Source organism: Carica papaya, chromosome 2 (assembly GCF_054855325.1).
Source record: "Carica papaya isolate Zhongbai chromosome 2, ASM5485532v1, whole genome shotgun sequence".
Taxonomy (NCBI): domain Eukaryota; kingdom Viridiplantae; phylum Streptophyta; class Magnoliopsida; order Brassicales; family Caricaceae; genus Carica; species Carica papaya.
The window spans coordinates 1,734,018-1,749,555 of record NC_142310.1 but is presented as its reverse complement, the minus strand read 5'-3'; the positions used below and the strand labels follow the sequence as shown (position 1 = coordinate 1,749,555).

Here is a 15,538-nt window from a genome sequence, read left to right as displayed (position 1 = left end):
TTATGTTTCCAATTTTGCCCCTGGAGCTGGAATGGCTGTTTGCATGTTCGTTTTAGATAAGCTCTGTTGCACTTCGTATATACTAATGTATTAGTTGGTGTAAATTTGTTGTATGACGTCCTATGCATATCTATCATCAGCCAGTACTTTTCAGTACCTAAAACCTGCCTTATATATACACACACACACACACATGCATACATATTGTATGTGTGTGTGTGTCTACGTATCAAATCCACTTCGTGTGTATTATATATAGATATAGATATAGATATATATGTATATATATATGAAGTGTCAAAAGCTCTATCACTTTAAATTTAATTATTTAGACAATATCAATACTTGCTACATGATTGAGTTGGACAGTATTTTTGGGTGTGTCATTTTCTAAAATTATTTATTTTTATTATATTATATGTAACACCTAACATTTATTTTTTTTATTTTATTTATTTTTTTAAATATAATTATTTATTTATTGATTTGAATTAAATTTATTTTATTTTAATTTGATTTAATAAAAAATAATAATAATAATAATAATAATAATAAAAAGGGTAAAAAATTTATCATTTAATTATAGCCACGTGGGTGTATAATTGATGTATATATATATATATAATTTAATTAATAAATATATAAATTTATTTTTAAAAATAATTATTTTAAACCGAATATTTAAAATAGAGTTATGAGTTTTAAATTTATTAATTTCAACATATACTATGATAAAAAAAAACTATGTACTTTTACCTACAAATTTTAGTCATTAAAAAGAATTTAATTGTATTATTTTAAAATAAAAATAATTATACATATTTTATTCTCATAAAAAATTAATATATTTATATATGTTTTTTCAATTTCCCATTTAATATTTCTTTATAAAATATTAAAATTTTAAATAATTGTTCAATTAATATCTCTCTCTCCATGAATATACGCATTAGTATATCATTCCTTCAATTCAAGAAAGTGTTTGTTTTCTTTCAAAATTTGGATTGACAATACGTGTGCCGTGTATCAGATATATTAATCTATATATGCACACACAGTTGTATGTATGTATATATTACCCACTGTTTTGAAATATCTATTAATGGTATATCATTTGACTAAAACTCTACCACCCAAAATTTACCAGTCGGCTGAAATTTCTTTCAAACTTTGGATTGGAACACTTGTGCCGTATCTCATATCTACTAAGATATATATATATATATATATATACACACACAGATAGATATGTACATACATATATATATATATTATCCGATGTTTTAAAATATCTACTAATAGTATATTATTTGGCTAAAAATCTACCACCCAAAATTTACAAGTCGACTGAAATTTCTTTCGAACTTTGGATTGGAACATGTGTGCCGTATCTCATATCTACTAAGCTATATATATACACACAGAGAGACAGATATGTACATACATATATATATACAACCCAATGTTTTGAAATATGTATTGTATATAATTTGAGTATACCCAGAAGTCTTTGTATTACTAAGGCTATCTATACATATAAAATGCTATATGCAGTTAGCTTTGAGAGGCTGCAATTTTCTCCTCTCATTTAATGAATTTTTTAATGAGAAAAAATTTTAAGTTATAACACCGTTATAATTATAGTAAATAAAAAAATTTAACTACTACATAATAATTTTTTTATTTAAAAATAAATAAATTCATTAAAATTTAATTACGTTAGATTCATTATTACAGTAATAAATTAAATTATTAATCATACTGAATTAAATATTATAAATTAATTATTATTAGTTTATAATATATTTATAAAATAATAAACTCAATATCTTAAGTAAGATTCAAACTTTATGCTAAACGTCTTTTTTTTGTTCCTACTAGTTCATATTCCTATATGTTTACTTATTGTATGTATATTTCGTATTGAATTGTAATTCTTTTGACTTAAAATGAATTCAATTGATAAAAAAGCTATACATGCTTTTTATTTTATTTATAAATTTCATTTAAAAACAATTTAAACCACCAACAGTTCAGTAGTTAAAATCTTTACATTCTAATCACGAGTTCAAATATTATTAAAAACTTAGAATTCCTTACCTTGTAACGGACGGCTCTATAATATTTAACTCAGTAAAACTAAATTTTAAACTTTAACTGATCAGTGCATTAACAAAGTTACTACTACTAAATTGGATTTCGTTGCGGCAAATCATAACGTAATCGTACAAAAGACAAAATGACAAATCATAACTTTTAACTATTTTATAATTATAAAAGAGTTGAGTTATAATTTAAACATGTAATGTATAATTTGAAGTCTGAATCAAAGAGAAAAAAAAAAAACTGTATAATTCAGAAGAAAGGTAAGCTAGAAGTCCCAGAGATTTGGATTAAGCATATATTGCAGCCCAGAGAATGGCCAGAGACTTGGATGTTGAAATGGCCCAGAGATGGAACTCAATCCTCATTAGTTTTCTAGTAGATTCATTTTTTATGTTTTGATATTTCAGTTTGTGATTATATGAATTTTCTTAGGATAACATCAGAAAAGATAGTCCATATTGACTCTCATATTCCTGTACTATAAACTTTTGTTTAATTCTCTTAGTTTAAATTAAAATTGGGTAAGTCGAGGACTCCCGAGTGTCCCCTTAAAAAATCTCGAGGTGAAGATTCATTCGTATTTTTCAGTTACATATAAATCAGTATAGATACGAGGATTTGAAATACTGTTTCTTTTTTTCTAATATGTTTAAATCAATGTCATAAGATTATACAGAGGTTAGGTTACAGAGATACTATGGCTAAGTGCATGGGTGTGTGATCCAGTGAAGATGATAAATTATTATCATCTTTGATGATGGACAGATAATCTATTGATGACTGAAGCATTAATAGGGTTCTTATTATCATAGTTTTCTTGATAAACAGAGTCAAAATGTTCATTTGACAACCTAGGATGGGTAGAAAATTATTCATACAGCACCTAAATTGTCTCCCAAAAAGAAGAACAAAGTATGAGATTTTTAGCCTACTGGTAAGAATACAAGAATTACATATATGTATGTCAGTGGGAGTTTTCTGCTATGAATTAAAACTAAAATATGCAGTCAGCATAGTAGCTAAGGGAACAGATAAATTGTCATCTACTTTGTCTGTGATCGGTAGAGACTCCACCATTGTTGCTACTAATGCAACTACTGCAACTCTTTGAAACGTCGAGTTCCAATCCAGTGGAAGATATCCAAGACTTGAGTAGTAATATAGCACTCTATATGCACGTTGCAGGGCATAATTTTCAAATCAGTGTCAATGTATGTGTATATACGAAGAGAAGTACTTAAATAGGAGTTTGAAACTCACCCAAGTGAAATCAAGAATCCGAAAACAAACATGGATATGCTGCCAGCCCAGCTCTTATGTTGGTTATGAGGAAGCTTTGAGGACCCAAATCTTCTTCCCATGATATCAGCAACACCTGAAGACATCAAGTCGATAACTAATAGCTTGGAGGAATGAGAAAGAGTAAATCTTGGGTGGGAGGTTATGAGATATTTTACCATCACCGCCGCACATCATTGCCACAGACACCATCCCAATTGGAGACTCGCGCCAGAATACGAGGGCACAAAAAATTAATACAAGGACATAATATAAAGGACCTCTCAGCAATTCCCTGCGGGCATGGAAAAATTGAGCACAAATATCAGATACTATCATTCATAGTGGGAATGAAAGAAGCCAAGGCGCTTGACAGAAAATTACTCTGGATTTCCTTCTCGAGTGACAGACTTTATTAGTCCTTCATCCTTTGCCAGTGAGAGGCCATGGATGACAAGCCTGAAGCAGTTCACAAGGGGGACCATGGACGCAAAGTAGCGAGCCTCTGTTGAGGTGCTATTCTAGGTTTAAAATGAACAGCTGAAGTAGTTACGCAAAATCAAAATGGAATTATTGTTTTACACTGTATTTATGAATTCACTTCAAAGATTTCCAGATACAGTAAAAGGATACCTGAAAATTGGCCATGAAACTACGAAAAGCAGTCCAGACAATACATGAACAAGTTTTCTGCTCAACTTCTGCTCCAATCAGTAGGAAGTGAAGAAGTCAAACACGGAAATAGGAGGCACCACGTAGCTTTGGTGAACTTTAAAGAAGGAATACAATTTTACTTCAAAATAAACCAATATGAAGTGGTTGCATTTCATCATCAAACATTCTTTTATATCAAATCATTATAAAAGTAATATCATCTACCCGCGATTGAATCCTCTCCCGGGAAATAGCTTTAATTAATTTCCAAGTTCCTTATAGCGAATACACATTTTATTCTGGGCACAAGCGTACAAATTAGCTTTTTTTTTTTCAGAAAGTGTATAAGATGTCTTCAGAAAGTAGTGAATCAACATGCTAATAAGTTCATAACACTTAATCAACTGAAAGTTGGCTGAAAAGTTAATGATGCCTCCTAGGCTTCTCGCCTCCTTTGACGTCAGAGAAAAAGTTAAATGAAGAAACTAAATTTTCAGATATTTTAAAGGCTATGGAGGCACCATTCCTCCCAATACATGCTAGCACTATCCTTACAATTAATCACATAGTAGGCCAACCATTCTTTGTATAGATGGTGGATACTTTCACCTCTTTTTACAAGAGTGTGTGTTCTGATTCTGGGGTTGTGTATCTGGAATGTGCTTAAAAGTAATAAGATAGTTTAAGTTACAAGTATGTAACTCAACTGCGAGGATAAACAAATATAACATTTGAATCTACTTCTTAACAAAGAAGCAGTAAAAAGTCAACAGACTTTCCAATAGAAACTAAGTTTAAGAGAAAAAAGAAGCAAAACAAAAGGCCATGAAAAGAAAAAGAATGGATTATCTTTCCGTTTCTACGTGTTCGAAGAAACAAAATGGAGAAACGAAACGAAACTCAAAGTGCCATTTCCCTTTACGGGAAGAGTAAAAAGTAGAATGTTACAGCAAAAATCCGGTTTCACTGGTTACTAATTTCTTATTCTCTTATATTACTGTTCAGAAAGAAAAAGGTGGGAACTAATAAAAACTCCTTCAGAAGGGAGAAAGGAAATAAAATGAAGATCTTGAATATTTTTACATTTCTCTTTTGCAGACCTGGAAATGAAAATTACTCGACTTTTTAATCTTTTTTCTCTTTGATACGTGGGTACACAAGCACATCAATCATTAGGGAATCAAAAGGACGAGGAGGCAAGGATTTCCCTTTTTCACTAACTATTGCCTGATGGGACAATTCCCCATCTTATCTCTCTGTTTTCAGTGAAGAAAATTACTCCATCTGTATTCATGGCAGGGAATTCAGTTTAACTTGGGGTAAAAAAAACCAGAAATGTTTGAACTTCTGAAATATTACAATAGCATTATAAATTACCAACATGTTAAAAAATATAAAGAACTTATACTATTTTTCATGAGTTCAATCTATTTTCTTCTGAAGAATAAATTTAATCATTGTAAAAATTAAAACACTTCTAACAATAATCATTACTTAATAAAAATAAAGGAAATATAGTTAAAGTACGAAATATTGATATAAATACAATATAAAATATCACGCATATATATATATATATATATAGATACAGATACAACTACTTAATGCGCGGCGCTGCGGGAGAACGGACGTAAATGCACCGTCCCTACCTCATAAATTCAAACGAAAATAATTTAGCTCAGTTCCTGTTTTCATCCTACTAAAACAACAAAAATCAATGTCTCAACCGGGACGCAACATGACGATTTCGCATTAAATGAACAAGAAAATGTAATCTCTACCAACCAAACATTCTAAACTCTCTTCGAGAAGAGAAAAAAAAAAGGAAAGGATATCGATCATTAGTAAATCCAGATAAGACAGAAAGCGAACCTGTTGGATGAGATTCCTATTGGTTAGATTATCGAAGGCGGAAACAAGACCGTAGGCACCGGAGAGTACCGCGGCCGTGGCTCCTATATCCCGCAATAGAGCTCCATTTCCGAGAGCAGCAACGGCAGAGCGAAGCTGAACTGTGCGCGGCGGCGGAGAGAGGCGGATAACCAGGCGGTAGGCCGGAAGGATCGGAGGGGAAAGAGAGACGGCGAAGGGGTGGATGTGGAAGGAGGAGAGAGGGAGGGGAGGGGAGGATAAGAGGGTCATTTTCATGTTTGTTCGTTCGAAGCCGTTATCAGAGCCGATGGATTTTGAAACTAAAAAAGGAAAGAGAGTCTGGGGAGGGTAAAACGCCGGGAGTAGATTTGTTTTTCTGCGTTTGGCCATTTCTGGGGTCTGTTCTGACACGCGCTTGACGATGAGGTGGGGCCAGATTCCCGAGTCCTGACTCTTATATTTTTATTTAATTATATAAAAATTTGACACGTATTTTTTTATTAATTAATTAATATAAATAAATCAATTATAATACAATACACATAATCTTTAATAAGTTCAATTGAATATAAATAAATATATTTAACACTTAATTTTTTTAATTATTTAAATTATAACTTACTTTAAATATACTAATTAAAATACATGCTCGAATTTATAATTTATTATGTAATAAATAATATACAAATTATTTAATTAAATAATAATAAATAATATATAAAATTTTTAGTACCTAAAGAATGATAACAAGGAAGTTCGACAAAAAAATTGGGGAACAAAGTTAAAATTTGATAATTTTTTATACGATTTAAATTTATAATATTGTTTATAATACCAAATTATATTGATAACATTACATGTTGGAGAAATTCTCTAAGCTATAAATTTAATAATTCATTTTTAATTATAAAATTTTTAGTTGAGAACTTAAACAAATAGAATATTTAGACAATAAATATGATTTTTCTTGAAATTAAAAAACAATAATGCCACATTCTTTGGTAGATTTAACAATAGACATTATTATATAATGATTTTTGTAAAGGCCCCGGAAATTAAAAGGAAATATATATATTTATTCTAAGTACGGAAGCGAAATAAAATAGATTATGATTAACATCCCTTAAACAATAACCAAAACGAATTAAACGTACGAAAGAATAAACTAAGTTAAATGAAATACTATGAACGAATGCTATAAAGAAAACTAATAAATTCTTTGGCTTCTACTCGCCGTCCTCCTGCAGAACGGGCTCGGGAACCAAGACCTCCTGATCTGAAATGGTTAAGTAAGGAATGAGTTACACTAGCCCAGTAAAAACATCACACTATCTCACTGTCACAGAAGTAAAAGTTGGTAGAAAACAAAAAAAAGGACCAATGGAGCATAATTGTAACGACCCCGGAAATATTAAAATGAAATGAGTATTTAAATATATCAAATGCGGAAGCGAGATCAAAATTTCAGTTAACATCCCTTACACGAAAACCAAGAACGTACTTAAAATATAAAAGATTAAACTAACTAAAAGAGAAACTCGAAAATAAAGCTATGAGTATGACTACAGAGTCTCTAGGCATCCCTTTCGTCGTCCTCCTGCGGAACGGGCTCGGGAACCATGTCTTCCTGATATGAAATGGTTAAATAAGGAGTGAGCTACACTAGCCCAGTAAGAACATCACGATATCTCACCGTCACGGAGGTAAAGGTGGGTAGAAAACACAAAAAGACCAATGGAGCATAATTCACAATAAACTCATTTATCAGTAATAAAACCCTTTACCATCCACTTACCTCGGTGGAATTTATGAAACAATATAAGAAAAACAATAACATTATCATAATCATGGAATAATATAAGCTGTAAAACATAACACTTATCACGCCTCTTGTAATTCAATCATTATACAGCATATCTTTTTCTCATTTACCAGCCTACTAGTATCCGTGGGGGTCCATAGGGGCCCCGCTACCCGTTAACCTTTAACATTCATAATCAGTTTCCAGGGCCGTCCCCATACCCCGTCCGGTATGGGCGCCAAAACCATAAACCTCAATACTCCGTCCGGTATGAGGGTGAAACGGGCCGTCCCCATACCCCGTCCGGTATGGGCGCCAAAATCATAAACCTTAATATCCCGTCCGGTATGAGGGTGAAACGGGCCGTCCCCATACCCCGTCCGGTATGGGCGCCAAAACCATAAGATCTTCATACCCCGTCCGGCATGTGAGACCACAATCCCGGTAGGGTTCCCTACGGACCCGGTCCGTCCACCATCTCCCAGGATATCTAGTCAGGCTGACCCCATAATACAATTATCAGTCTACACAATCTTTTATTTTCCTTTTCCTCAGTCAGCATCATCAATTCACATTTAAACAAGCAAATCGTAATTCATGCCAAACAGACAACATACAGTATCAGTTTTTCAGTCATTCAACCCATAATTAATAAAAACGTAGTATATGCACACAAATCTGTAAAATGAACACATCAAACCTCATTTTGCATTTAAAGCTGTAAACATGCCAAATAACAGTAAATCACCAATCACACTAGACTCGGGCTCCATTAGCCACCTTAAGCAATTTCACACATTCGTTAATTCAAGAAATACCGTTTTATCATTTTGAACTTTAATACCGTGATAGGAAATAGGGTGAGGGGTCCTTACTCGTTTTGGGGTTCGAACACGACTTCACAGTGCGCTTGCAGGCTGTCCCTAATTTTTTCTAAATTTTCCTCGGGGAACTGAAACGCACTACTGGTACCTGCACGTGTTCCAAAAAAAATCCCAAATTAGGCCCAGGGCCCCTTTCGGCCCAAATCGCAACTCCGGCACGGCGGCGGCGAGTCGCCTCGGGTTGGCTGTTTTCGGCCGCACTCGCATCGGTCCCTGTGAGAAAACAACCCTAGGGCCCTCGGGTGGCAAAAAAATCACAGAAAAACGGAGCTTACCGGCGGCGGCGCTCTCGGGTGCGGCGGCTCTCCGGCGAGGTTCGTGTTTTGGTGATTCGGCTCTGGTCAACCTGTAGAGAAAAGAATGGTGATCACGGTGATATAAAAATTGCATCAAACGGAGGCCGGGAAGGGCCTCATCGGAGGCAAAAACCGAGAAGGGGCGCGGCGGCGCCGCTGGGCTTCGGCCGTGTATTCCGGCCGTTTGGCCAGGATTTTGGCTCCGATTTGGCCACAGGAGGAATTAGCGTGGAAAAACGAGTCGGGGGTACGAAATTTACCTCGATCGGCGGTCGAAAGTTCCTCCGGTGCGGCGGCGGGTGGCGGCGGCCGGCTTCTGGTTCGTCTTCTCCGGCGAGCGGCAGGCGGCTAGGGTTTGTGGTCTGGTGTGGGGGTTCTATTTATAACCCCTTGCCCTTTGATCTCAGCCGTCCATTTTGTTTTAATCTGGACCGTCCGTTTTTGATTAAATCTGGGCCGTCCGATCACCCGCTTGATCTGGGCCGTCCGATCGCGCCCACACGGATCGCCAACGTGGCCCTTTTTGGGACGACGTGGTTTTGCCACGTGGCAGGTCCCGGTTGGCCGGGACTGCTGACCGGGCCTGCTGACGTGGCTGCTGACGTGTTTTTTTTTTTTTTCTCTTTCCTCCTCCTTTCCGGGCGCTACAACTCTCCCCCCCATAAAGAAATTTGGTCCCTAAATTTGCCTCTTTACTCTTGATCAAACAGATGAGGATATTGGGCCCTAAATTCTGATTCCAGTTCCCAAGTCGCCTCCCTAGGCGTGTGGTTCTGCCACCTGACTTTTACAAATGATATTTCCCGGTTGCGGAGTATCCTGCTTTCTCGGTCCGTGATACTGACCGGTACTTCTTCATAAGACAAGTCCTCTCGGAGTGGAAGCGGTTCGTGAGCCAAGACATGAGAAGGGTCCGGATTGTACTTACGTAGCATAGATACATGAAACACATTATGAACCCGGGAGAGCTCAGGAGGCAGTGCAAGTCTGTAGGCAGTGGTACCAATCTTGTCTAAGATTTCAAAGGGTCCAATATATCTGAGGTTTAATTTTCCCCTCCTGCCGAACCTACTAATTCCCTTGAAGGGGGTGACTTTAAGAAACACCCGGTCGCCTTTCTCAAAGGCCAGGTCTCTTCTTTGGGTATCGGCATAACTCTTCTGCTTACTCTGAGCTGTCTGGATGTTCTTCTTGATCTTAACTATCTTGGACGTGGTCTCTTCTACCAAATCCGGGCCAAACAATCTTCTATCGCCCACTTCTTCCCAACAGATCGGCGACCTGCACGGACGCCCGTATAACGCCTCGTATGGGGCCATGCCGATGCTTGCTTGGTAACTGTTGTTGTAAGCAAACTCTATCAGGGGTAGGTGGTCGTCCCAATGGCCCCCGGAGTCAAGGACACAAGCTCGGAGCATATCCTCCAGCGTACGAATTGTCCTCTCTGATTGTCCATCGGTTTGGGGGTGGAAAGCAGTACTAAGAGACAGCTTTGTTCCCATAGCTTGCTGGAAACTATTCCAAAACCGAGAAGTGAATCTGGGATCCCTGTCGGATACCACTGTTACTGGAACTCCATGCAGTCTGACTACCTCCCGGATATACATTCTTGCCAACTTGTCTAAAGGATCAGTCATTCTGATGGCCAGGAAGTGGGAAGACTTAGTGAGTCGGTCAACAATTACCCATATAGCATCATGTCCCGATCGTGCCTTGGGTAGTCCCGATACGAAGTCCATGGTGATATGTTCCCACTTCCACTCTGGAATCGGTAAAGGCTGAAGTAACCCGCCCGGGCGTTGATGTTCTGCTTTGACCTGCTGACATACCAAACACTTAGACACAAAGTCGGCTATATCTCTCTTCATCCCATTCCACCAGAACCGAGGTCGCATAGTTTGGTACATTTTCGTACTTCCTGGATGCATGGCGAACCTTGAGCTATGGGACTCTGTCATGATGTCTCTTCTTAACTCACCGTCATCTGGGACACACACTCTGTCCCTAAAACGAATCAATCCGTCGGCGGAGATCTGAAATTCTGAGCTCACTCCCTGTTCTGCACTCTTTTTGCGGGTTACTAGGGCGGGGTCGACTGACTGGGCTTCCTTTATTCTTTGGATTAACTCGGGTTGGACTGCTAGGTGGCCCAAACATGTGACTCTCTTCAGGTCTCGCAGGCGAACCTGCTGTGTAGCCCCAATAGACCTATATTCTGAAACCATCAGATGGGCCAGGGTGCCTGCACTTTTCCTGCTGAGGGCATCGGCCACCACGTTGCCCTTACCTGGATGGTATAGGATGTCACAATCATAGTCCTTGAGGAGTTCCATCCACCTTCTCTGACGCATGTTGAGATCCTTCTGGGTGAAGATATGCTTCAAACTCTTATGATCAGTGAAGATCTGAAAGGTCTCTCCATACAAATAATGGCGCCAGGTTTTCAAGGTGTGTATGATGGCGGCAAGCTCCAAGTCATGAGTAGGATAGTTCTTCTCATGATTCTTTAGCTGTCTAGACCCATATGCTATAACCTTTCCATGCTGCATTACGACACAACCCAGGCCCAGATAGGAGGCATCACTATAAACTGTGTACCCTCCTGATCCACTCGGTAGAGCCAGCACTGGTGCAGTAGTCAGTCGCTTCTTCAACTCTAAAAAACTCCTCTCGCAGTTCTCATTCCATTCAAACCTTGCATTCTTCTTTGTGAGTCGGGTTAGAGGAGCTGCTAGACTAGAGAACCCTTCGACAAACCGGCGGTAATAACCTGCCATCCCTAGGAAACTGCGAATTTTCTTAACTGTTGTCAGCCTTTCCCAACCAAGTACTGCTTCAACCTTTTCGGGGTTCACCGACAACCCTTCCTTCGATATAACATGTCCTAGGAAGGCGGTTTGTTCGAGCCAAAATCCACACTTGCTCAACTTCGCATACAACTTCTTTTCCCTGAGTACCTGTAGAACTTGGGCAAGATGATGAACATGTTCTTCCCTACTTTTTGAGTAGACTAAGATATCATCGATGAACACGATGACAAATTGGTCCAAGAATTCTCTGAAGATTCTGTTCATTAGATCCATAAAGATGGCCGGGGTGTTGGTTAGCCCAAACGGCATAACCAGGAACTCATAGTGTCCGTACCTGGTTCGGAATGCCGTCTTGGGGATGTCTTCTGCTCTTACTTTTACCTGATGGTAACTTGATCGTAGATCTATTTTAGAAAAGACCTGTGCACCCTGCAACTGATCGAAAAGGTCATCAATCCGGGGAAGAGGGTACTTGTTCTTAATTGTTACCTTGTTTATCCTTCTATAATCAATGCACAGTCTCAACGTTCCATCCCCTTTCTTTGCAAAAGTAACCCCGGCACCCCATGGGGAAATGATGTGTCTAATGAAGCCACTGTTTTGTAGCTCAGTGATTTGTTTCCTTAGCTCTTCCATCTCGATGCGGCTCATTCGGTAAGGAGCTACCGAGATGGGCTGGGTTCCTGACTGTAAGTCTATGGTGAACTCGACCTCTCTGTCCCCTGGTAGACCGGGTAGTTCATCCGGAAATACGTCTGGGAAGTCTCGGACTACTGGAATCTCTTGGATACAAACTTCTTTCTTGGGTTTACCTAGTTAGGGAAAATACAATATTAAGGCACTGGGAATTAAGGAGAAAAGAATTTGTCATTAGGGAAAATCAGTACCGAATAATTTTATTAACTTGTGAATGGCTCCTCGTTGGGAGGATTAAATACAATCTTTTTATTAAAGCAGTCTATGGTGGCGTGATATGTCGCTAGCCAATCCATTCCTAGGATTACATCAAAATCCCCTGTGTCTAACCCTATCAGGTCTACCCTCAATTTCCTATCTGCTATCTCCACGGCACATGCCTGTAGACAACCTCTCCTAGCAATGTCTCCCCCCCAGCGGTAGATACAAGCAATAATGAATCAAGTCTATCAGGTGATACACAAATTTTGGAAGCAAGAACATGTGAAATAAAAGAATGTGATGCACCAATATCAAACAAAATATGAGCAATGTGGCCAGAGATAGTATACATACCATGTACCACGTTCGGGTCTGCGTCGGCATCCTTCTGGGTAAGGTTGTAAACTCTGCCCTGGATTGGAGGCCTCCCTTGATTCTGGTTCCTAGGGCACTCCCTCGCATAGTGCTGGGCACTGCCGCATATGCGACAGGTGTTGTTGAGGCGGTAGCAGGGTCGGTCCCCATGATCTCTACCGCAGTACTGGCAGATCTTCCCACGTGCTGCCCCCATAGCCTGAGGAGGGGCCTGAACGGCAGGCCTGGGCCTCTTACTGGGTTGGACAGGCATGGTAGGCGCTGGCCTGCGGAGCGGGGCTGAGGGTCGGGAACTTCCCGCTAGCTGAGGGCGGGTGTCGAAGCTCCTTTCTATGATCTGCGCCTTTGCCAGGACTGCCGAATATGTCTCGAGCTCCATCACCAATAAGTGCTGTCTGATCGCCGGGCGGAGGCCCCACTGGAATTTCCTGGCCTTTCGGCCCTCATCCAACAATGTCTCCGGGGCATGTCGGCCCAGCTCCAGGAACTTGTGGGCATACTCCGACACTGTCATATTACCCTGGACCAATTGAGCAAATTCTATTTCCTTTAAATGTTGGATGTGTTTAGGGAGATACTCCGCATGGAAGGCCGCTAGGAACTGCTCCCAAGTAACTGGTACATGCAGGGTGGCCTGCTTGAGCTCCCACCAGCGTACCGCTTCCCCTACCAGCATGTAGGAGGCAATGGCAGCCCTCTGCTCAGGAATTACTCCCAGGGTCTCAAAAGCTCTCTCAGTCTCTGCCAGCCAGTATTGGGCCTCTTCGAATGAGGATCCCCCTGAAAAGGTAGAAGGGTTCAGTCTCCTGTACCTCTCTATGAAGCCGGGGTCGATCAAGGAGGGAGCGGGGTCCCGAGGTAGAGGGACTGGGACCGGCTGAGGGTGAACTGGGGGACCCTGTGGTGGCGCCTGCTGATGTGGTGGGGGCACCGGAATGTGCTGTGGCAGCACCTGTTGGTACTGTGGCTGTGGTACCGGATCGTACCGCGGCTGTGGTGCCGGGTGGTATCGTGGAGGAACAGGCTCCTACCGGGGTGGCTCGGGATCAGCCTGCTGTAGCGGGGGCTCAACCTGCGCTAGCGGAGGAGGTCCCGGTAACTCCCTCCTCTCCTCTTGCCTTCGCTGGGCAGCTGCGAGAGCTTCCACCATCTCGAATAGTCTATCTAAATCCTCCCGAATTGAATTATCTGGGGCCGCTCGGTTTAGTGGGGGCCTTCCTCTCCTCATTCCTGTGTACCTGCATTCACAAGGAATGATTGAGTAACAATATATCGGTGAGTATTTCTCTAAGGCACATTAGTGTAAGGGATGGGTCCGAGGAAATGCGGCTCTGATACCAACTGTAACGACCCCGGAAATATTAAAATGAAATGAGTATTTAAATATATCAAATGCGGAAGCGAGATCAAAATTTCAGTTAACATCCCTTACACGAAAACCAAGAACGTACTTAAAATATAAAAGATTAAACTAACTAAAAGAGAAACTCGAAAATAAAGCTATGAGTATGACTACAGAGTCTCTAGGCATCCCTTTCGTCGTCCTCCTGCGGAACGGGCTCGGGAACCATGTCTTCCTGATATGAAATGGTTAAATAAGGAGTGAGCTACACTAGCCCAGTAAGAACATCACGATATCTCACCATCACGGAGGTAAAGGTGGGTAGAAAACACAAAAAGACCAATGGAGCATAATTCACAATAAACTCATTTATCAGTAATAAAACCCTTTACCATCCACTTACCTCGGTGGAATTTATGAAACAATATAAGAAAAACAATAACATTATCATAATCATGGAATAATATAAGCTGTAAAACATAACACTTATCACGCCTCTTGTAATTCAATCATTATACAGCATATCTTTTTCTCATTTACCAGCCTACTAGTATCCGTGGGGGTCCATAGGGGCCCCGCTACCCGTTAACCTTTAACATTCATAATCAGTTTCCAGGGCCGTCCCCATACCCCGTCCGGTATGGGCGCCAAAACCATAAACCTCAATACCCCGTCCGGTATGAGGGTGAAACGGGCCGTCCCCATACCCCGTCCGGTATGGGCGCCAAAACCATAAACCTTAATATCCCGTCCGGTATGAGGGTAAAACGGGCCGTCCCCATACCCCGTCCGGTATGGGCGCCAAAACCATAAGATCTCCATACCCCGTCCGGCATGTGAGACCACAATCCCGGTAGGGTTCCCTACGGACCCGGTCCGTCCACCATCTCCCAGGATATCTAGTCAGGCTGACCCCATAATACAATTATCAGTCTACACAATCTTTTATTTTCCTTTTCCTCAGTCAGCATCATCAATTCACATTTAAACAAGCAAATCGTAATTCATGCCAAACAGACAACATACAGTATCAGTTTTTCAGTCATTCAACCCATAATTAATAAAAACGTAGTATATGCACACAAATCTGTAAAATGAACACATCAAACCTCATTTTGCATTTAAAGCTGTAAACAGGCCAAATAACAGTAAATCACCAATCACACTAGACTCGGGCTCCATTAGCCACCTTAAGCAATTTCACACATTCGTTAATTCAAGAA

The 15,538-nt window shown here is 39.8% G+C and overlaps 1 protein-coding gene across 1 annotated transcript; it reads right to left on the bottom strand.

Annotated features, from left to right (window-relative positions):
• Positions 1 to 2,879: 2,879 nt before the first annotated feature.
• Positions 2,880 to 6,315, bottom strand: VTE5 (phytol kinase 1 VTE5). Its single transcript, XM_088212529.1, has 6 exons — positions 5,911 to 6,315; positions 4,018 to 4,085; positions 3,769 to 3,900; positions 3,564 to 3,679; positions 3,367 to 3,481; positions 2,880 to 3,274 (listed from the first exon to the last, which is right to left on the bottom strand). The coding sequence occupies exons 1-6, from the start codon at positions 6,298 to 6,300 to the stop codon at positions 3,088 to 3,090; spliced, it is 1,008 nt and encodes a 335-aa protein (XP_088068655.1). The 5' UTR covers positions 6,301 to 6,315; the 3' UTR covers positions 2,880 to 3,087.
• Positions 6,316 to 15,538: the final 9,223 nt, after the last annotated feature.